The sequence below is a fragment of the Bos javanicus genome, chromosome 29 (assembly GCF_032452875.1).
Source record: "Bos javanicus breed banteng chromosome 29, ARS-OSU_banteng_1.0, whole genome shotgun sequence".
Classification (NCBI taxonomy): Eukaryota; Metazoa; Chordata; class Mammalia; order Artiodactyla; family Bovidae; genus Bos; species Bos javanicus.
In genome coordinates this window covers 44,769,447-44,790,711 of record NC_083896.1, presented here as the reverse complement: position 1 = coordinate 44,790,711, position 21,265 = coordinate 44,769,447, and the positions used below count along the sequence as shown (strand labels likewise).

The 21,265-nt window shown below is 59.6% G+C and overlaps 3 protein-coding genes and 1 non-coding gene across 7 annotated transcripts; 3 read left to right on the top strand and 1 right to left on the bottom strand.

Moving 5' to 3' along the window:
• Nucleotides 1–958: 958 nt before the first annotated feature.
• On the bottom strand, nt 959–1,040 carry TRNAS-GCU (transfer RNA serine (anticodon GCU)). The gene has a single exon. It is a non-coding gene; the product is annotated as a tRNA-Ser (tRNA).
• A 428-nt stretch (nt 1,041–1,468) lies between these two features.
• Nucleotides 1,469–3,771, top strand: B4GAT1 (beta-1,4-glucuronyltransferase 1). Its single transcript, XM_061407053.1, has 2 exons — nt 1,469–2,669; nt 2,902–3,771. Exons 1-2 carry the CDS (start codon nt 1,614–1,616, stop codon nt 3,091–3,093), a joined length of 1,248 nt encoding a protein of 415 aa, XP_061263037.1. The 5' UTR covers nt 1,469–1,613; the 3' UTR covers nt 3,094–3,771.
• Nucleotides 3,772–4,032: 261 nt separating this feature from the next.
• Nucleotides 4,033–11,108, top strand: BRMS1 (BRMS1 transcriptional repressor and anoikis regulator). 4 transcript variants are annotated; one of them, XM_061407054.1, is made up of 10 exons: nt 4,036–4,346; nt 6,928–7,073; nt 7,144–7,234; nt 7,384–7,511; nt 7,659–7,738; nt 7,811–7,907; nt 8,415–8,507; nt 9,681–9,745; nt 10,146–10,185; nt 10,560–11,108. In XM_061407054.1, the coding sequence occupies exons 2-10, from the start codon at nt 6,935–6,937 to the stop codon at nt 10,565–10,567; spliced, it is 741 nt and encodes a 246-aa protein (XP_061263038.1). In that variant the 5' UTR covers nt 4,036–4,346; nt 6,928–6,934; the 3' UTR covers nt 10,568–11,108. The 4 variants fall into 4 exon arrangements, 2 of the variants coding, with proteins under 2 accessions (XP_061263039.1, XP_061263038.1); XM_061407055.1 differs by lacking the exon at nt 8,415–8,507 and having other exon boundaries at nt 4,035–4,346; XR_009734608.1 differs by lacking the exon at nt 10,560–11,108 and having other exon boundaries at nt 4,033–4,178; nt 8,415–9,745; nt 10,146–10,180.
• Nucleotides 11,109–11,186: 78 nt separating this feature from the next.
• Nucleotides 11,187–18,589, top strand: RIN1 (Ras and Rab interactor 1). Its single transcript, XM_061407047.1, has 10 exons — nt 11,187–12,150; nt 12,294–12,474; nt 12,573–12,687; nt 12,788–12,860; nt 13,006–13,097; nt 13,264–14,010; nt 14,298–14,603; nt 14,909–15,040; nt 15,167–15,318; nt 16,265–18,589. The coding sequence occupies exons 1-10, from the start codon at nt 12,065–12,067 to the stop codon at nt 16,748–16,750; spliced, it is 2,370 nt and encodes a 789-aa protein (XP_061263031.1). The 5' UTR covers nt 11,187–12,064; the 3' UTR covers nt 16,751–18,589.
• Nucleotides 18,590–21,265: the final 2,676 nt, after the last annotated feature.

Below are 21,265 nucleotides of genomic sequence, written 5' to 3'. Positions count from 1 at the left end.
CAGGCTCCTCTGCCATGGGATTTTCCAGACAAGAATACTGGAGTGGGTTTCCATTTCATTCTCCAGGGTATACATACAATTTGGACATAAAATTTGATGCCTAGGTTTGTTTGGTTTATTTTATCTCCCCACCCCCACCCCCCATCAAGCAATTCTCTGACACCAGCTAAGTGTCCTACAAACGCAACTCAATTCTGACACTACCTACCAGGAGACAGCTTCAGATTCCATAAGCTGGGGCCGCAAAATAAAGGTCTCCTACTCCTGATCACTTCCTAACTCAACAACCTTGGTTCCCTACTGCCTGTGGAGCAGCAGGCAGACACCTTAAACCGACATTCCAGGCCCTCCCTGGGAGGACCGAAAGCTCCTTCCGAAGATTCCCGGAGCTGGAACACGTTACCTATAGAAGTAATTGCCTTCTGCACGGCCTCTCCTCCCTTTATAGAGTCCATGGGTCAATCATTCCGGAAACACTTATTAAGCGGCTTCTGTGTACACTGGTGTTAAATGTGCGTGGTTGTGTATGTGAGGGAGGGCAGCAGGTGTGTGGATACATGCAAGGTCTCTGCCCAGAGAGAAGTGCTGGAGGAAGGGGAATCCGTGCGCTGAATAATTTAATAATTTAAATAATCTAACATCGCCTCCACTGCCACCAGTTCTACTTCTTTAGACAGAGCAGCTCCTCCAGGGGGGTCGTCTCTAGTTCTTGGACCCCAATTTGCATTGATCAGAATGCTGGCCCTTGGCGCTCTTTCTATGGAGAAGGAAAAGTACAGCTCCGACTTCCTCCCACTAGCTCCGCACACTCTAGGTACGAACCTGCCGGAGCTGCACGTTGAACAAACACAGAAAGGAGACCTGAATTGTGTCCCATCCCCAGTTCAGTTCTCTTCAAGCCACTGCCCCAGACACCAGGGTGTGAAAATTAAGAACCACCTCCAGCGTAAAACACGAACGACGAGGATGGGATTCGAACCCACGCGTGCAAAGCACAATGGATTAGCAGTCCATCGCCTTAACCACTCGGCCACCTCGTCCCACGTAGGGCACAGTCTTCCACATGCACTTATCTCTCATCCAGGAGTCTTCCGGGACCCCTGCAGCCGTTCCTCAATACAGACCTGATAAAACTTAGAGGGAGAAGCGGCGGACAGAAAAGGGCTTTTGTGCTCCTTTCCGCCTGGCACAGCCAGGAACCGCGCCATCCTTCACCATTCTGCAGTCAAGTTCGGTCACAGTTTCCGCTCCCTGATTCTGGGGCGAGAGAACCAAGGTCTCAGGACGCACTTAGTCCGGGAGGTCGCGCACTGACCCAGAGGACGGGGTGCAGGTCCCCCGGAACACAGCAGGCGCGGTGGCGGGCAGTTTCCAGCGTTTGCAAAGCGCGCGGCGCGGACCGAGGCTGCAGTAACTCCTCCTGGGGAGCAGGGGGCGAGCTGGCTCGCCGGAGGCCAGCGCGGGCGGCCGGGTGGGCGGGGCTGCGCGAGGGGCTCGGTTCGCCTCGGCTCGCTTCGGCCGCGCTCGGCAGGCTGCGGTAAATCCGGGTTTGCAGAGGCTAGTGGAGGCTGCGGCCCGGTGGTCCCTGCTGCGCGCCCCGAACCCCGAGAGCCATGCAGATGTCCTACGCCATCCGATGTGCCTTCTACCAGCTGCTGCTGGCCGCGCTCATGCTGGTGGCTATGCTGCAGCTGCTCTACCTGTCGCTGCTGTCCGGGCTGCATGGGCAAGAAGAGCAAGACCAATATTTCGAGTTCTTTCCCCCATCCCCGCGGTCGGTGGACCAAGTCAAGGCGCAGCTCCGCACCGCGCTGGCCTCCGGAGGCGTCCTGGACGCCAGCGGCGACTACCGCGTCTACAGGGGCCTACTGAAGACCACCATGGACCCCAACGATGTGATCCTGGCCACTCACGCCAGTGTGGACAACCTGCTGCACCTGTCGGGCCTGTTGGAGCGCTGGGAGGGCCCTCTGTCGGTGTCGGTGTTCGCCGCCACCAAGGAGGAGGCGCAGCTGGCCACGGTGCTGACCTATGCGCTGAGCAGCCACTGCCCCGATATGCGTGCCAGGGTCGCCATGCACCTTGTGTGCCCCTCACGCTACGAGGCCGCCGTTCCCGACCCCCGGGAGCCAGGGGAGTTTGCCCTGTTGCGTTCCTGCCAGGAGGTCTTTGACAAGCTGGCTAGGGTGGCCCAGCCCGGGGTCAATTACGCGCTGGGCACCAACGTCTCCTACCCCAATAACCTGCTGAGGAATCTGGCTCGTGAGGGGGCCAACTATGCCCTGGTAATCGACGTGGACATGGTGCCCAGCGAGGGGCTGTGGAGAAGCCTGCGGGAAATGCTGGATCAGAGCAAGCAGTGGGCGGGCACAGCGCTGGTGGTGCCTGCCTTTGAGATCCGTCGAGCTCGCCGCATGCCCATGAACAAAAACGAGCTGCTGCAGCTCTACCAGGTGGGCGAGGTGCGGCCCTTCTATTATGGGCTCTGCACCCCCTGCCAGGCGCCCACCAACTACTCCCGCTGGGTCAACCTGCCAGAAGAGACCTTGCTGAGGCCTGCCTACGTGGTGCCCTGGCAAGACCCCTGGGAGCCATTCTACGTGGCTGGAGGCAAGGTGCCCACCTTCGACGAGCGCTTTCGGCAGTATGGCTTCAATCGTATCAGCCAGGTGCTCTTAAGGGAGAGGGAAGGGGAAATGGGGCAGGAGGGATGGGGGAGTCAGGGAGGTCTGAATGGAAAAGAGGCAATGAGGCAGGGGGGATCATAGTTCAGGAAGTGGTTGAATGGTTGGAAGATCCAGGGTGCCTCCAGAGGACTAGGAATGCTGGAGCGAGCAGGGATGTCAGTCTCTGCTCTAGGAATGTCATCACAACTTTGCTTATCTGTCTCTCCCTCCACAGGCCTGTGAGCTGCACGTGGCAGGATTCGATTTCGAGGTGCTGAATGAAGGTTTCCTGGTTCATAAAGGCTTCAAAGAAGTTTTGAAATTCCATCCCCAAAAGGAGGCTGAAAATCAGCACAATAAGATCCTTTACCGTCAGTTCAAACAGGAGTTGAAGGCCAAGTACCCTGACTCCCCGCGTCACTGCTGAGCCCTTCCCCCGCCTAGTCTGAGAAGTCTCAGACCCCTCCCTCCTTAGGCCGCCCCTCAGGCCTGACTGGGGTAAGAAATGTCACTCCACTTTACAGTGGTGGCTGTGGTGTTTGAACACTGGACTTGAATATGGGGTGCTGGGGTCAAGTCCTAGCTTAACCACTAACTAGTTGTGTGGCCTTGAGCAAATCCCGTTCTCTCCCTGAGCTTCAGTTACCCCGTCTGTAAAAGGGAGGTGAGAAATACCTACCTCACAGAACTGTTGGGAGGCTCAGAGGAGATGCTGTATGTGAAAACACTCTGTAAGCTTCGTACAAATGTGAAGTATTATTAATATTATTACAGTATTATTATTGTTGTTATTATTGTTATTATTATTAACAATCTTGGGTGGTGGGCAGTAGGAGAGCAAAAAAGTATGAATGGGGCAGAGCTGAGAAGTCAGTACTTAACAAAAGGGGCGTTTTGGAAAGAAAGCAGATGAAGGCGTTGAATTTAGTTCTTAGGTTTTCGGCAGCTTACTGGTAGTCTAGGCCTCCGTCCCGGGGGCTCTGGAGAAGGGAAAGGTCTTGTAGGTTCTGTGTGTTAATAGTCTGAGATCTGTACCCTTGAATAGGCTGAGCTGGGTAATTTGCCTACCGATTACAATGTGTAAATAAATAAGTGTTGACACCTATAGTTGGCTTCATTACTCTCCTGAACTGGGCGGGGATGGGAGAACAGGTCGCAGGTTCTCCCCTTTTCAAGCCGGGGGAGTTGGCTCTGGAGCGAGGAGCGCGGGCTTCGTGGCTAACAGCGCACAAGGGCCTTTCCTGCCTGTTGAAAGCCTGTGCAAATTTCGATCGGTTGCTATGGAAACCGGCCCGCGGTATCCCAGCATGCCTCACCCCCAGCTGCCCAATTGTGAGAGCTCCGATAGGCGCCTCCTGATGACACATGCGGAAGCGCGGCCAGGCCCCCTCCCCAGGAGGAAAGAGACCGGCCCAGCGCTTCCGGGAGCCCGGCGGCGGCGCCCAGTGTCCGCATCCTCCGGCACCTCTCAGGGAGTTTTGGACGTGAGGTCAGAGGCCCCACTCCCCGAGGGTGCGTAACGCCAACCCTGGCTCCTGGTTTGCCCTCTCCGGTCAGTCGGTCGGAGCCGGCCCAATCTCCAGGGCCGAAGCGGAGACTTAACCGGCCGGACGCGTGCGGGGACCGCGGGACCAGAGCTGGCAGCGGAAGAGCCAGTGATTCTCCCTCCCGCGCCTGCACGTACGGAGATGGAACTGGGCGGGAAGCTTTCGGTGCGCCGTGGAGGGGTTGGGTTGGCTTCTTCGAAACTGGAGCAGAGTCTTCCTTCCTAGGAGGCCTCCCCTCGACTTGCTCACTTTCTGAAAGATAAATTGCAATATGCACAGTGCCCACGGTTTGCTTTGCCATTCCTTACCGCTTGCAGCCTTTACAACACTGAGTGGCGATGGTTATTCTCTTTTTATACCCAGGGTAAGGAGTAGACTCAGAGACTGCTGGAGAGACTTTTCCCAACCCCTCACCCTTTCTGATCCAGAAAGATAGGCCTTACCAGTGAAGAGGAATTGCAAAGTTTGGAAAATGAAGGAACTGAGGCTTGAGATTGGAAAAGAGGCTGGTTTGGTGAACAGAGGCTTTTTCAGGTCAGGTTGAGATCATTTGTGAAATCATTGAGGGATGTTTTGAAACTTTTTAAGTGTTAGTCACTCAGTCGTGTCCGACTCTTTGTGACCCCATGGACTGTAGCCCTCCAGGCTTCTCTCCATGGAATTCTCCAGGCAAGAATACTGGAGTGGGTAGCCATTCCCTTCTCCAACAGATCTTCCCCACCCAGGAATCAAACCCAAGTCTCCTGCCTTGCAGGCACATTCTTTATCATCTGAGTCACCAGGGAAGTCCACTTTGAAACTTAAGCCAATCGCTTTATTCGAATTGATGTTTGCTACCTTTGCAGAAGCCAGGGGCTACCGAGAAGTAAAAGCCAATCCCTGCCCTACAAAAGTTTTTGTTTAACTTTGTATTTGCAAATCCTCCAGTCATCAAATGAGTCAGTGCAAATGGGTGAATAAAGCACATGTGCAGCCCTGCCCTGGTAAGGCTTACAGGCTGGTTGGAGAGACAGATGTGGGAATGGGCAAATAGATACGCAAATAAGTCAGGAAGGGTGACTGCACAGAGCTAAAGGACAGCAAAGACGCCCAGAGAAGGTATCACAGTGAAACAGAAGCCCCCAGTAGGCAAAGAGACGATCTGCTGAGAAGACTGTTTCTTCTTCCTCTTGGCTGATGTTTTGGCTGCACGTGGCACCGTCACTTCTCCTTCATTCTGAAATTCTCTCTCCCCAGCTTTGAGTTTTTCCTCCTCCATCTCTTGCTAATTTTCTTCTTTTTTGGAGGGGTCTCATCGTCTGACCCTTCGGTAACCCTGGAGTTCCATCATGAGCCCCTTCTCACTCCACACATTCTGCCTTGCTGGTGGCACCCTCTCCCAAGGTCTGAAGAACTCACTCTATGTGATGACCAGATCTCTGCAGCCCAGATTTCTCTGAGGCTTAGACCCATGTGTGCCCAGCCCTGCCCCTTCTCTCCTTTCAGGGTCTTTGTTCATGCCACTCATTCTCCTTCGAATGCTTTCTCTCCCTCGGCCAGCTCAGCTCATGGGTTTGGCCCATCATCCTCTGCAAGCCCTCTCTGCTGCAGCAAGCTCCAGGTTTCATTTAGCTGCCTCTCCCATTTGCCCTTGGTCTTAACTCTTCTGCTTCATGGCCTCTGTCTCCCAGGAACTTGTCAACTCCTTGAGATCAGAGACTCTCTGTCTGCCCCACTTGAGCCAAGCTCCTACCATAGTGTCTGATGGTACCTAACATATATTAGATTTTTCAATAAAGATTAAATCAGTGAGTAAAAGGATGCTTAACAGTGTTCTTTGTTGCTGAGAAGTCAAGGTAGGCACCAAAAAATATTGGCATCGGGTACAGGGAGGTCATCTGTTAACTCTGCAGGATCAGTTTCAGCTGAGAGCGACGATACAGAAACAGATTGGAACAAGTAGAAGGTGAAAGAGTAGGAAGAGCAAGTGTTTACAAGACCTTGCAAAGATGGGAAATGGGGGGAGTAATTGAGTGGAGTGGGATGAAGTTTTGTGTTTCTGCTTTTTCTGCATGTTGGGAAATACCTAAGCATGTCTAAAGTTTCCTAAGAAAGAGCTGCCAAGAGGGAAAATTGAGCATGCAGAAGAGAGAGAGAGGAACTGATGACGTGGGGTCTTAGAGGAAGCAGAAGGAGATAGGATTTGAGCATAGCGAGAGGACCCGAGCATCGAAGCGTGGGAAGAGAAGTGGAGAGCTTTATAGGCAGAAGGGACAGCACGGGGGGCAGCAGGGGCTGGGGAGGAAGTGCATGGTGTATTTGAGAACTGGCCATTAGGTATGGGGTGGAGGAGCTGGACAGTGGTTCAAGTCCAGTGTGCAGGGCCTCGAAAGCCTGGGTCAGAAGTTTGGGCCCAGTCCCATAGGCAGTGGGGAGCCCATCTTGACCTTTCCCATCTTATGGATCATCACCTTGGCCAATATTACGGGGACTGAGATCACCAACAGTATCCAAGGGAATGGGCATTTCCACGGCTCCTAGATTTCTGGGAGATGTGTAGATGGCTCCATTTGTGCCTGCCCCACCCCGCGTGTCCCCGGGGCCCAGCGAGTCCAGTCCAGCCCCTCCCCTGGCTGTCCTCATCTGCAGCGAGGCTTGGTTCGACTCCCCAGGTGACCACTTTGCCACTCGGAGCTGGGGGCAGGGGTGAGTGATGGCTCCACTGCTCCTCCCAGTGCCCAGATGCCCGTCCAGCCTCCAAGCAAGGACACAGAGGAGATGGAAGCAGAGGGCGACTCAGCCGCTGAGATGAATGGGGAGGAGGAGGAGAGCGAGGAGGAACGGAGCGGCAGCCAGACCGAGTCCGAGGAGGAGAGCTCAGGTGAGCCCCACACGCGCTCGAGCACCGTGCCCGCTGCCCCCAGCCGGCCCTGACTGGCCTCTTGTCCCAGAGATGGACGAGGAGGACTGCGAGCGGCGCCGCAGTGAATGCGTCAGCGAGATGATGGACCTGGAGAAGCAGTTCTCGGAGCTGAAGGAGAAGTGAGCGAGGGGCCCGGGGCCCGGCTTTCAGGAGGCAGCGGTGGGCCTGGCGCTGGCCAGGGCTGGCTGGGGCCGCGTGAGCAAGGGCCTGACCTGGGGCGCTGGGCACGCGTGTGATGGATGGGCGCACGGCTGCCTTTCCCTCCCAGGTTGTTCCGGGAACGACTGAGTCAGCTGCGGGTGCGGCTGGAGGAAGTGGGAGCTGAGAGGGCGCCCGAGTACACGGAGCCCCTGGGGGGGCTGCAGCGGAGCCTTAAGATTCGCATTCAGGTGGCAGGTCTGTGGCCCGTCCTGTGCCCCGTCCCCTTAAGAGAACCCACGGCTCTCTGTCCCCTTCCCCTCTCACCCGTGCCCTGCCTCGCCGGCCTTTGTGGGCAGCCAGGGCCCTGGCCAAGCCCGGCTGCCCATCACCCTCCCTCCGCAGGGATTTACAAGGGCTTCTGTCTGGACGTGATCAGGAACAAGTATGAGTGTGAGCTGCAGGGAGCCAAGCAGCACCTGGAGGTGAATGTGGGTGTGCCGGGTGGGGAGGAGGTGGCCGCCCGCCCGCCAGCTGAGCCGCCACGCCTCTCGCAGAGTGAGAAGCTGCTGCTGTACGACACGCTGCAGGGCGAGCTGCAGGAGCGGATCCAGAGGCTGGAGGAGGACCGCCAGAGCCTGGACATCAGCTCCGGTGAGGCCAGCAGCCGCCCGGCGCCCCTGTGCTTCCAGTGCCCGGTCCCCGTCTGGGCCTCGGCTTCCCCGCCTGCACGGGGCTGGGTGTAAGAGGACCCGCTCCGTGTTCACCATGGGGACTGACAGAAAGCAGATGGGGAAAGGCCCGGCATGGTGCCTGGCTGGGGGTCCCCTGCTCCCATGCTGTTTCCAGAATGGAGGCATCATTCTGACACACGTGCCCCTGCCGTGGCCACAGTGTGCCCATTCACACAGGGCACGGGGGAGGGAGGGACTAATGATCTCACACCCCCATCCATGAAACAGATGAGGAAACTGAGGTTTGCGGAAGCACAGTGACCTCTTTCCCAGGATTGAACGTGGCTTCCAAGCCCAGGCTTCTTTGCACTGCCCTGGGGAGGTTGATGGGGACGGGCTGGCCTGGCCCACATGAGCGACACGGGCTATAGGGGTGGGGCGTCCTGGGAGGGTGATACCCCGATGCTGACTCTGGTCTGGGGCGCAGAGTGGTGGGATGACAAACTGCACGCCAGAGGCAGCTCAAGGACCTGGGACTCGCTGCCGCCCAACAAGAGGAAGAAGGCGCCTCTCGTCTCCGGTATCCTTCCCCACACAGTGGCTGAACTGTGCAGGAGGCCAGGGTGGAGGCACGTGGGAGACAGAGGCAGACCAGACCCACTTAAGGGCATCTGGCCTCCTGTGTGTCCAGGCAGATCCAGCTGTTGAATTTTCTGCAGGGTCCTCCTGGGCTGTGTGGACCATGGAAAAATAGAAGCATTCATCCAGAGACTTCCCCATAGTTTTCTGAGTGAGGTCTCCTCTGACACCCTTCTGGCTTTCTCACAGTGTCCCGGGCGTGTCCCAGGCTCTCCCGCCCCCATGCCTTTGCTGACTTTCCACTCCCCTCTTGGATGCCTTTGCCTGTCTGCCTGCTCGGTGCCCATCAATTGTCACCTCCTCCGTGAAGCCTCTCCTGGTTTCCCCGACAATGGCTGTGGCTTCCCTCTCCTCTGCACCCCTGTACCTGAACTGGGGCACCTGCCTCCCTTCTGGACATAGTCACCGCTGCCACCCCCCAGGTGTGAGCCCCTCTTGTTCAGGGCCTGCTGTGCCGGCCTCCCCGCCTCGCATAGCCCAGCACGGAGTTGAATTGAATTCTTAGGTATACACACCCCTCCGTATTTCTGCCGCAACCAGATTATCAGGAAGTTGACCTCCTGATGATGGGGATCAGGTTCAAGCAGGGAGGGAAGAATCTGGACTGCAGAGACTTGAGCAGGGGTGGGAGGTGAGGCTGTGGAGACGTCAGGGGGACAGAGTGGCTAGTCCCCAGACAGGCGGGTGAGACCGATGGAGGGTGGTTTTCAGGACAGAAGAGATGAGAGTCCCCGTGTAGGTGGGAAAGGGGCCAGATGAGGGAACAGCGGGGCAAGATCCCTAAGTGGGTGGCCTGGGCCTTGGCCTTCTGACCTTGAGGCCTGAGAGAAGGTGAGGAGGGAGCTAAGGGGTGGTAAGATTGGGGCTGGATGCCCTCTGTGGACTGGGTGAGATTGAAATAGGCCGCAGCCACGCACTCCACCCTGCTAAGAACCTAGGAGCCACGAGGTCGGAGCTGGAGCCTGAGTGCTACCCCAGGTGCTCGGCGCCCCACCCCGCCGTCCACGGCACCGCCTCTTCTGAGTGCTGGCACCTCCCACCCCCTGGGCTGGGGGCCTGGGCCTATCCCCTGCCCCCTCCACCAGGCTTCCTGCTTCCTTGACCCCCATCTCAGGCCCTTATATCGTGTACATGCTGCAGGAGATCGACATCCTGGAGGACTGGACGGCCATCAAAAAGGTGGGTCCAGTGCTGCCTGCCACAGGGTGGGGGCTGTCAGTGCGGCGTCCCCTCCCCAACCAGACCGGCTTTGGTCTGTATGTGGGCCTTCCGCTGGGGAGCTCTCTTGTCAGCCCCCGGCACCCTCTGCTTCACCCTGGCTTTGCTTGGCCTCCCAAACCTCCTGTTTACATCAGCCCCTTTCTTGTTCCAGGCAGGTTTTGATGGGCTGGGAGGAAGGAAGGCAGCTGGGCTGCCTGGGTCTCTGACAAGAGAGCACCTCAATCCTTTGTCTGGAAGGGGCCTTAAACTCCCCTCAGCCCCTCTTGTGCAGCCCCCCATCCCAGAAAGGCTGCTGTGGAAGGGGGACTTGCTAAGCTGCAGGCAGCCTCTCAGTGGGCTTTTCTTCTTATCCACCCAGGCGAGGGCAGCTGTGTCCCCTCAGAAGAGAAAATCAGATGGTAAGAGTCACCAAGGGTGTCCCACCTCCCACCACCCCCTCCCCCAGGCCAGCCTCCAGGAAAGGCCCAGAGGGAGGCAGGGGCATATCAGATCAGTTAGGACGCTCTGGGTTTGAGGTCACGGAATTGGGGTGGGGTTGGGGCCAGGTCTGGTTAGGGAGGATAGAATGCTGAGCCTCCACAGCTGGCCTGGGGGCCTGGAGAACTAGGGAGCCCATGAGTAAGGGCTGTGGGGCTGCCCTGTCCTCCCGGCCTCGCCTGCCCTGGGCCAGACTGAGGCCACTCCTCTCAGTCCCCTGTATGAAGTGCCTCCCTTCCTCTTGGTTTGCCTTCCTCTCACCTGTAGTCATTTTTCCCTTCCTGTGTACCCCCAGGACCTTGACCCTGCTCTTCACAGCCAGGGGGGCCCCTTGGAGCAGCTGGCACCAAACTCAGGACTGGAACTTTACTGCTGCGGAAAGGCAGACTGGCAGGCCCCTCGGGGTCTGCCCAGCCATCTCTCCAGTTCTGCTCCAGGGTCCTCCGCTCCAGCCATCCCTGGTCTGGGCTCCTCCTCTGCCCTCCCCAGGGCCTGAACAGCCAAGGCCTGGAGCTGCCCGAGGCTGGCCAGACGGTCTCCTCCCTCCCCAGCCAGCCCACCACCACCCCCTCCCAAAGGTTGCCCTCCTCGGAGCCCTCCCTGACGAAGACATGCCTGTCTTAAGCCAAAGCAACATCCTTTCTTTGGACCTTGGACTCCAGTCACTGAGTTGGGTCCCACTTCACAGGAACTCTGAGCCAGAAATTATATTTGAGGGGCCTGCGTGTCCTGGCTGTTGCTGGAGTGACAAGGCAGGCTCCTTGGGTCTTCCTTCTCGAGGAGGTTCCTGGTGTCTGCCTCCCACATTTCAGGGACTGGAATTAAAACCTTTCCTGGGACTCTGGCATGACCCGCCTGTGTCTAATTTACTTTGCAAGGGAATCAGGACTCTGGTGGAAAGTGCTTGAGACAGGCAGTCTCTGCTGGGGGCCCTGGTATCTCCTCCAGTGAGTGGAGCCTACCCCTTATGACTTGGGGTATAGGCTGGGGAAGGAGGCATTCCCCCACACATCTGCTCCAGATGTGGGGGGCTGGGTGCTGGTGAGCAAAGTCTGAGGCAGCTTGGGGCCCAGGCCGAGCACGTGGCCTGGGTGCTCCGTGCCTAGAGACTGGATCGTGTCTGCACCTGCCCCAGTCTCTTGGCAGATTGGCAAGGCAGGCTGTGTGCGTGGGAGGCAGCCAGCAGCAGCGCCGTGTGCCGATGACCTCACAGCCAGACTCCCCCCCTGTTTAGTGCTGAGTGTCAGAACCACCCCCAGAACCTCCACTAAGCAAAGGGGTTAGTTTCCATGGAGACACAGCATCCTTTCTCCATGGCAACCTGAAATCCCCAAAACCAAGTTAAGCTCAGGCATGAGTCATCTGTGGCCAGTAGGGGGCACTCACCCAAAAGGCTGACCTTAGGGCCAGGGACAGATGAGCAGTTGACCACAGACTTGAAGGTGCCCCAAGGGCGAGGCCCGTGGAGACCTTGGCAGGCACAGCTTAACCCCTTCCTGTCCACCTGTGCGTTTTGAGGAGTCTGGCAAGGCTGCAGGAAGCGCCGTGTGGAGGTGGCAGCCCCACAGCTAGAACTCTGGGCAGGCCACCTGCATGGAATGGATCACTGCCCCCAGAGGCTGGGCCCAGAGCAGAGGAAGCAGGCACTGCCCGGGCTGAGTGGACACACAAGAGTTAACTGGCGGGTGTGACGGGGCGAACCGCCCTCAGGAAGTGTTACTCACCACTGGGAATGTGAGTGCTCTTGCCTTGGGGGCTGGCTTCTCTGAGTCCCGGGAGAGACTGGAGGAGCTCCCAGCCATGGATACCCCCCGGGAGCCAGGAACAGGCCCCCTCGGAATCCCCTACCCAGCCAGCTTCGCTTCTGGGCACCTGGAGAGAGAAAAGTTAGTGAAGTTGGAAGGGCAGCCCGGTGGGGTGGTGTGGAAGGTGGGGACCCCGAGCTGGGTCTGTCCCAGGGCAAAGGAAGGGGAGACGGTTGGGCAAAACCCTGCTCAGGCCTGGTGCCCCCGCCCCCCACCCCCGCCAGGCCAGCCCAGGACCCACGGTACGATGTGCCTGGTGCCGGCGGGGTGCAGGCAGGTGGATCGCAGCGGCCAGGGCGCACCGTGAGCCTGCGGGAGCGCCTGCTGCTCACCCGGCCCGTGTGGCTGCAGCTGCGGGCCAACGAGGCCGCCGCGCTGCACGTGCTGAGGACCGAGCCCCCCGGGGTGAGTCTCTCCCTACCCCTGGGGGTGGAGGCTGAGGGTAGAGGGGGCGAGGGGCTGGACACAGAGGACCCGAGCCTCTGATCCCTGTCCACTCGCAGACATTCCTGGTACGGAAGTCTAACAGTCGCCAGTGCCAAGCCCTGTGCGTGCGGCTGCCCGAGGCCAGTGGCCCCTCCTTCGTCTCTAGCCACTGTATCCAGGAGACTGCTGAGGGTGAGAGGGACTGGCCTGGCCTGGCGGGAGGGGCTGGAAGCATCAGGTCGGGGCTCAGGGGGGCTGCTCCCAGAGAACAACCTCCCTTCCCATCCCTCAGGCGTCTCCCTGGAGGGCTCAGAGCTTGTGTTCCTAGACCTGGTCCAGCTGATCTGTGCCTACTGCCACACCCGGTAAGCCTGCCTGCAGGGTGCCTGCTCTCCACAGGGCCCTGCTTCCCTTCCCAGGACATCTTGCCCTCCTTGCCCACAGGCGCTCCCAATGCCCGCCACGCAGAGCTTTCCTCACTGCCCACTTTTTGCTCCCCTCTGGCCTTAGGGACATTCTTCTCCTCCCGCTTCAGCTCCCCAGAGCCATCCGCCAAGCAGCTACCCACAAGGAGCTGGAAGCCATCTCCCATCTGGGCATGGGTAAGGGCTCCCGGGCTACCCACTGCACAGATGGACAAGCTGAGGCCAAGAGGGAAGGGGAAGGCGAAGGCACACAGACTGAAGCCTGGGCCTTTCCCCCAGTTGGGCCCCCTCCCTGAGCCCCCCCGACCCCCACCCCGAGGCCCAACCTGTTTCTCTTCCCTAGAGTTCTGGAGCTCCTCCCTCAACACCAAGGCTCAGCCAGGCCCATCGGAAGGCCCCCCGCTGCCCCGGCTGAAGCCCCGGCCCCCACAAGAGCTGGACCAGGGCACTGGAGCTGCCCTGTGTTTCTTCAACCCCCTGTTCCCAGGGGATCTGGGCCGCACCAAGCGGGAGAAATTCAAGAGGAGCTTCAAAGTGCGTGTGTCCACGGAGACCTCCAGCCCCCTGTCTCCCCCAGCTGTGCCACCTCCCCCAGTCCCGGTGTTGCCAGGGACAGTCCCCAACCAGACAGAAAGGTTGCCCCCTCGCCAGCTGCTACGGAGGGAGAGCTCGGTGGGGTACCGTGTGCCAGGGGGCGCTGGCCCCAGCCTCCCGCCCCTGCCCTCCCTCCAGGAGGTGGACTGCGCCTCCCCCAGCAGCTCAGAGGAGGAGGGGGTGCCGGGGTCCCAGGGGAGCCCAGCGACCTCACCCCACCTGGGCTACCGGCGGCGGCGGCGGCCCCTGCTTCGGTCCATGAGCGCTGCCTTCTGCTCCCTGCTAGCGCCTGAGCGGCAGGTGGGCCGGGCAGCTGCGGCGCTGACGCAGGACAGACACACGGCCGTGGGACAGCTGGTACAGGACCTGCTGACCCAGGTGCGTGCCAGCCCCGAACCCCGGGAGCTGCAGGCCGTCCGCGAGGCCCTGAGCCGGGCCCGAGCCATGCTGAGCGCGGAGCTGAGCCCGGAGAAGCTGCTGCCACCAGACAGGCTGGGTGAGACTCCAGCCCGGGGTCCGCTGGTGCAGCCCCATCTCCAGAATTCAGCTTTTCCGCCTTCCTCTCTCTCTGCCTCTCCAGGGCCGGCCTGTCTCTCAGTCTGTTCTTCCGTGTACACCCATCTTGTCTCTGCATCATTCAAGGAACTTCTACCCACTGCCTCTCTCCCAATCACAAAGCTTCCTCCTCTTTTTCATCCCTCTCCCCTCCCGATCATGCCCTTCCTCCCCGGGACTCCCACCCCACCCCAGTTCCTCTGACCCTTGCCTGCCTCTCCCCCACAGAACAAGTCCTGGAGAAGTCGCTGCACCGCTCAGTGCTCAAGCCGCTGCGGCCCATCCTGGTGGCCCGCCTGCGGCACCGGCTTTCAGCCAACAGCTCCCTGGGCCGCCTGGCTGAAGGCCTCCGCCTGGCCCGGGCCCGGGGCGCCAGCGCCTTCGGGTCCCACTTAAGCCTGCCCTCCCCGGTAGAGATGGAGCAGGTGCGTCAGAAGCTGTTACAGCTGCTTCGCGCCTACTCACCCAGCGCCCAGGTCAAGCGGCTCCTGCAGGCCTGCAAGCTTCTCTACACGGCCCTGAGGACCCAGGCGGGTATGCCCCCTCCCACCACCTCCCACCGGCCGCTGCCAAGTCAGAGGCAGGCCACCGGGCTGAGGGTCTGGGAATGGCACAGCAGGGAAAACAAAGGGAAAAAAATATATATATATATATGGATATGGATCCACCTTCCCATTTCACAGATGGTAATACTGTGGCCCAGAAAGCAGAGCATCCACTCCCCATCCAGTGCCCCTGGTTGCCATAGAGACCACGTTGCCTGGCAGGCAGAGGGAGGGTCGTTGTCTAAGATAAGTAGCAAAGGATCCTGACCCTGTGGCCTCCTCCACCACCTACAGGGGAGGGCGCGGGGGCCGACGAGTTCCTGCCATTGCTGAGCCTCGTGCTGGCCCACTGTGACCTTCCTGAGCTGCTGCTGGAGGCCGAGTACATGTCAGAGCTCCTGGAGCCTGCCCTGCTCACCGGAGAGGGTGAGGGTCCCCATAGGCCCCCGCTTCTGTCTGGGTGGGGCTGGGGTACCCTGACTGAGCAGGGGAGGCAGGGAGGAGCAGTGGCTCAGACCGAGCCTGAGCCGCAGCCCTCCCCTCATGTCCCAGGAGGCTACTACCTGACCAGCCTCTCGGCCAGCCTGGCCCTGCTGAGTGGCCTGACAGAGGCCCACACCCTGCCCCTGAGCCCCTCGCAGGAGCTGCAGCGCTCGCTCAGCCTCTGGGAGCAGCGCCGCCTGCCCGCCACCCACTGCTTCCAGGTAACGGGACTGGCCAGCCCCGGGGGGCACCTGGCATCATCTGGCGCGGTCTGCTCCTTCGCCCAATGAGACTCAGAAAAGGCCGGGAAAGGGGAAGGGCAGTCCTGCATCACCAGGCGACAGCGTCCCACACGGAACACCCGCCTGAGCCAGCCCTTCTGGATGATGTGTCTCACCAGCTGACACGGCTCAGTGCTCTGGCGGCCCACAGTCTTCACAGAAACTGAAGTGGGATCATTATTATGCCCATTTTACAGATGAGGAAACTGAGATATGGCATGGGAAGGCAAAGGGACACAGGCAGGCTCAAACCCCAGATCCTGGCTTCTGGCTGCCACCTGGACTCAGGCTTCCAGCCTACGCCCCTTCACCCTTGGCCCCCGCCCCCCATCCCCCTGGCTCAGGCGAGGTGCTCTGAGAGCCAGAGAGTAACTCTGCCATTCACCTCCTTCCTTCCAGTCAAGGGACACTTCCTTCCTTAGCGTTGGCTAAGAGTCCAGATTTGGTAGCCAGATCCTGGGTCCAAATGCTGGCATTTCTGCTTTCTGGCGTTGGTAATTTGGGCCAGTTAGGTGGCCTCTTTGTGCCTCAGTTTTCTCGTCTGTAAAATGGGGTAATAGGACCTACATCCTGGGGTTGATATTGGATACAATGGGTTAATTCAGAATAAGCACTGAGGGCGCAGAGTAAGCTTGACCTGAGTGGGATCAATAGGCCATAGAGGCCTGCTGGGCCGTCCTTCCAGCACGCGGCTATGACCCACAAGCCCGGGGACAGCCCTCTCATCCACAGAGCCCCTCCTCAGAGCTCACCTTATTCAAAAAGCTTTGGCTGCTGGTTCTACCACTGGCTCTGTCCCATCCACCCCTGTCCCTGCAGAGCCTGGACTGCGACCTCGAGCCTTGCAGGCAGGACTGAGTTCTTGTTCTTGCTTCTCCTTGCACAGCACCTCCTCCGCGTAGCCTATCAGGACCCCAGCAGTGGCTGCACCTCCAAGACGCTGGCCGTGCCCCCAGAAGCCTCGATTGCCACGCTGAACAAGCTCTGTGCCACCAAGTTCCGGGTGACCCACCCTGATACTTTTGGCCTCTTCCTGTACAAGGGACAGGACTACCAGCGCCTGCCCCCCGGAGCCCTGGCTCACAGGCTCCCCACTGCCGGCTACCTTGTCTACCGCCGGGCAGAGCAGCCCGAGACCCCGGGGGCCTCACCTGGGGCTGCCACAGGGGAGGGCAGTGGGGGACCAGAGGCAGGGGACAGGGAGGAGGACAAAGAGGGCCAGGGGACTGGGGAAACCAAGGCCAAAACCAGCCCCAGGGATGGCAGGGGAGAATCTGAGACAGTGGCTGAGGGGGCCGAGGACCAGGCCAGGGGAGGCCCCATTCAGCCAAGAGGGCCAGAGACTGAGGAGAGCCAGGCCGCAGAGGAGTAGCTGGGAATGGACAGAAGGGCTGCGTGGGGCAGGAAGCTCGGAGCCTGCTGGGACGGCCTTGCAAAGTGTCAGCCTCGCCGGCCCAGGCCACAGCCCCCAGAGCCTCCCAACTCTGCTCCTGGTCTGCCACCACCTCTGACCCTCCAGCACACCAATCACACCTGCTAGACACATCCAGGGCACTTGGGTGAAGCCCAAGGGATCTGGGGGGCCCAGATGAAGGCCCTTGGCCTCTCCTCCTGCTCCCCCAGCTGGAAGCCAGGCAGCCCACAGTGAGGAGTGTGTCCAGCAGGGGAGAAATCCGTCAGGGGCCCCACCTCTGGCGGCAGTGGGGAGGGGTGGGTGGTTCAAGGCCCAGGAAGGCCCCACCAATTTCCAGGTGTCAGGAGGACTCAGAGAAGCAGCAAGGCCTCAGGGCTCAGTCCTGCCCACACCACGTGCAGAACAAGCACCTCCGAACCTCAGTGTCCTCGCCTATAACGTGGGGGTGCTACCGCTGCCCTGCCATCTCCCAGAAGCCTTCCATGGCTCAGAATAGATGGTTTTGTTGCAGAGCAGAGCACAGCTAGGGAAAGGGGAGAGAAAGAGGTTGAATATTAGCAAAACCCCCAGCTTGCATATACACACGCCTCTCTGAAGGTCCATTCTCCACCCTCACCTAAGGGAGAGGTTCTCCAAGCGGCCCTGGGGGACATCCAGGGGGCCAGGCTCAGCCAAGGGAGCACCCCTGTTCCAGTCTTTCCCCAAGAGAAGAAGTCCTCCCAGGCACGCTGCTGTCCCAGGGGAAGTGGACAGGTGAGACAGCCTTCTGAAATGGAATGAGGACTCGGAAACTGTCTCTTCTGCACTGAAGTCTCTTGGACCTCACAAGAGGTTTTTCAGGAGTCAGGGTCTGATTTATTACCCACCGAGGCTGGGAAAGTGACTCCTAAGACGCCACACAGCGGACCATTAGACAAAACCAGGAGTCAGGTTCCAACTATGCCTCGTGTTCTAAGCCACCAATACATTAATCCTCAAGGTTTAGGGCTTCTCCGATGGCTCAATGATAAAGAATCTGCCTGCAGTGCAGGAGATGTAGGAGATGGGGGTTTGATCCCTGGATCCGGAAGATCCCCTGGAGGAGGAAATGGCAGGCAACCCACTCCAATATTTTTGCCTGGGAAATCCCATGGACAGAGGAGCCTGGTAGGCTACAGTCCATGGGGTCGCAGAGTCAGACCTGAGCGACTGAGCGGGAGGTTCAAGCAGACAGCAAATGAGCAAAGAAAATACCAGAGACCACCACAAGAGGGCACACGTGGCCCAGGAAGCGGCTGAGAGGGCAACCTGATAGACTGCGGCTCCCGGGCTGCAGCGGTGCAGGTGGTCCTGGGGTTTGCAGTCTTGCAACCGCCAAGCAAGTAGGGGGCGGTGCAAGAACCAAGACTTTTGGCCCTCAGCTCTCTTGGGAGTCTGAGGTCTGGATGAAGCTGGCCTCTGGGGACCACTCCCTGGGAAGGAACTAGGCCCCAGTGGAAGGAGGACCCTAGCCAGTCTCCGAGGGGCTCGCTCGGGCCCTGAGCACACGGGACAGCGGCCCACATATTAGACGTGATGGCTGTGAGGGGATTTCAGACCCTCCAGGTACAGCCCGGGTGCAGGACTCCCAAGTTTCTCACTAGGCCATCGGCAGCTCTCTGCCACCTTCCACCCCATCCCATGCACACACACAGGCTCCTCCCTGGCGAGGGGTCTCCCTTTACTCTTTTGTATGTACTCCCCACCAGTCCCGCACCCACCCAGTGCCTTGTACAGTGCTGGGCGCTCCACAGGCGCTCAATAAATGTTGTCCACTGATTGGAGTTTGATAACTAAGAGCGAAGGGCGGTGAGGTGGGAGGCTAAGGGAGGGCTGGGTTCTGGGAAGCAAACACAGGATGTCTCAAGTTCAGCCCCAGAGGAAGTTCCTGGCACGGTCGTAGGAGGTGTTCAGAGAGCCCCAGGGCCGGATGTAGAGCCGATCTCATGGGAACTACGACTGGTGGAGGCTTCTGGGCCCCTGCAAGTGGGCCTCTGCAAGCCCCTCCCACCCCCCGCCAGGGCTCAGTCCTAATTTCTGGCTCTGGGAATTCAGCATGCCCCCGGCAGTGGCTCACTGGAGCATTGCCAGGCCCTGCCTGCCACCTGAATCTCCCGGTTTATCTTCTGAAGAGATTCTTGATGGTTCAGGGGTCCCGACCAGGTAAATCCGCATGACCAAGGGTCATTGGACAGGGCTTGGGGCTCCAGGGAAGGCAACGATAGGTCAGTCTAGGATTGATCTCACTATCCCCATTTTACAGATGAGGAAACTGAGGCTTGCTCAGGGAAAGTGACTCGTTACAGGGCAAAGGACTCAGACACCAGGTTCCGTGGATCTTTAGATTCTACAGTCCTCCTAGAGAGAAGGACTGGTGTACTCATCCACTCAGCAGTAACCCATTGTGTCCGAACCGGCTAAGCACCCACAGCCCCAGCTGGAGGGAGTCAGGTGGGCAGCCTAGTGTGCACTTGGGTCTGTACTGCCCCCGACACCCACCCCTGCCACCCACCTATGACCCTCTGAGGGAAGAGGAAGTCAGGGCTCTGAGAGGGGCCACGCTGAGCCCAGCGTCCACTGCTGCAGGGCAGGGCTGACCCTGATGCTCGGATCTCTGGAGGAGCAGCCTTCATTTCCTCACTTGGAACTGTTGCACTTCCACCTCACAGAAGTTCTCTGAATTGGTTTACTGTCTGTCTTCCTCACCCGAAGCCCAGAGCCAAGTCAGCCTTGTTCCCTGCTGAACCCTGGGGGCCTCGAACAATGCCTGGCCAGGAACTCCCACTTGGTAAGTGTGTGCGGAATAATTGATCCAGGAAGACTCAGCCTACACCGTTCATCCTGGTTCCTGGGACTCGGGGCAGCGGTGCAGCCTCCATTTCTGCCACTAGGGGGCGAGCGTGCCCTGCTCCCCCTCATTGCCAAGGTCCCTTCTCTCCTGAGGCCACCCAGGGACCCAGGGCACTCCCTTTGAGGATGGTGCAGGGCCTGGTGCCAGGAGGGAAGCAGCTCTTGCAGAGGGGCCCTGGGACCGCCCTGCAAACAGGATCCTGTTAGCGGAGGTTGGGAAGGGAATGCGGGAGCGGCCACATCCCCTCCGGGGCTCTCTTTCCGGGCAGGCCCAGGAGCCAGGCCCGTGGGGTGGCCTGAGAGAGGACCCTGCCAGGGGTGGGGAGGAAGGCGTCACTGAGATCCACAACGCCCTGACTCAACTTGAAGACAAAGCGATGAACACCCTGTATGGCCTGGGGACCATGTTCATGTACACAACCTAACACACAAAACACCCTGACTCATTTGCACACGGGCTGTGTCACACCTCACCTGCCATGGTCACTTACCAGAACGGCTGAGCGCCACCACCCTTAAGAGGAACACCCAGAGCATTAGCAACACCCTGACACTGTGAGCCAGTCGCGCCCTGTGGGACGGGACACAGACACACACAGCCCCTCCTCTGAGCCACACCCTGACACGGACGCCCCTGGGCCTGCGAACTCAGAGATACTCCCTCAACACCCTCCCTTTCGGATTCAGAATGTGACTCCCTGACACACATAGAGACACAGAGACACATGGTGACCTGCTCCACAAGGACTCCTCGACACACACCCACCCCTGCCGGGCTGCCACGGACACACCCAGGGCCCCGGCTCGGCTCAGACGCGCTTCCTCCTTCCTGTGCTGCACGGGCGGAGAAGTGTAGACGCTCATACACACAAGTGCAGACACAGACGCGGACCCACACGGCCGGGGCCTATCCCAGCCGCCACTCGGCCGCCCCACCCCATGGTGGACCCCAGTGGGGGTTGTGAGTTGCTGAGAAGACCCTCGTGGGGGATGTGGTGACCCCACTGGCCAGGCAGGAGGCAGAGGCCGGCAGCACTGGGCGGGGAGGCCTGAGCTCATCAGATTCCAGCCTGAGTGATTCATGGGAAGTGCCTGGGGAAGGCGGGCCGGGGGAACGGTCCAGGGGCCTGGGGCTTGGGAGGCCCAAGTGGGCCTGGGACCAGAGGGTCTTGGGACCAGAGCAAGCCTCTAGTCTGATATGGGGGAGGCTTTTGGCGGGGGGGAGGTGGCCCCGGCCTGAAGGGGTGTCTGCTGGGTCTGGCTCCTGGACAGGGCTTAGGACATGGAACCAAGTCGCAGAATGAGACAAACAGTCCCTCGCCCATCCCGCCTGGGGCCTGGGCCCCTGACCCCATGGCTTCCCAGCCCCAACAGCTGGGTGTCTTTAGCAAGGGTTAGGCCAAGGGTGGTGGAGCAGGGGTGGGGTGACCTTCACGGCCATGTCGGCCCCTCGGGCCCTCAGGCAGGCAGCCCCGTGACCCCCAGAGGCCTTGAGTGGCTGGACCAGCCTGGCTCAGTCAGGGCCCACGGGGTTGCAGACCCTCGCTGCCCTGCCAGGCAAGGCCTCTGCCAGAGAGAGCTGAGGACGTGCCTGTCCCAGCGCCA

Bases quoted from the DNA above. Each gene is read 5' to 3' on its own strand.
- B4GAT1 (XM_061407053.1), top strand. From the start codon at position 1,614: ATGCAGATGTCCTACGCCATCCGATGTGCCTTCTACCAGCTGCTGCTG. The intron at 2,670-2,901 runs GTGCTCTTAAGG...CTCCCTCCACAG, and splicing joins GCTTCAATCGTATCAGCCAG to GCCTGTGAGCTGCACGTGGC.
- BRMS1 (XM_061407054.1), top strand. From the start codon at position 6,935: ATGCCCGTCCAGCCTCCAAGCAAGGACACAGAGGAGATGGAAGCAGAG. The intron at 7,235-7,383 runs GTGAGCGAGGGG...TTTCCCTCCCAG, and splicing joins TTCTCGGAGCTGAAGGAGAA to GTTGTTCCGGGAACGACTGA. The intron at 9,746-10,145 runs GTGGGTCCAGTG...TTATCCACCCAG, and splicing joins ACTGGACGGCCATCAAAAAG to GCGAGGGCAGCTGTGTCCCC.
- RIN1 (XM_061407047.1), top strand. From the start codon at position 12,065: ATGGATACCCCCCGGGAGCCAGGAACAGGCCCCCTCGGAATCCCCTAC. The intron at 12,475-12,572 runs GTGAGTCTCTCC...GTCCACTCGCAG, and splicing joins TGAGGACCGAGCCCCCCGGG to ACATTCCTGGTACGGAAGTC. The intron at 15,319-16,264 runs GTAACGGGACTG...CTCCTTGCACAG, and splicing joins CCGCCACCCACTGCTTCCAG to CACCTCCTCCGCGTAGCCTA.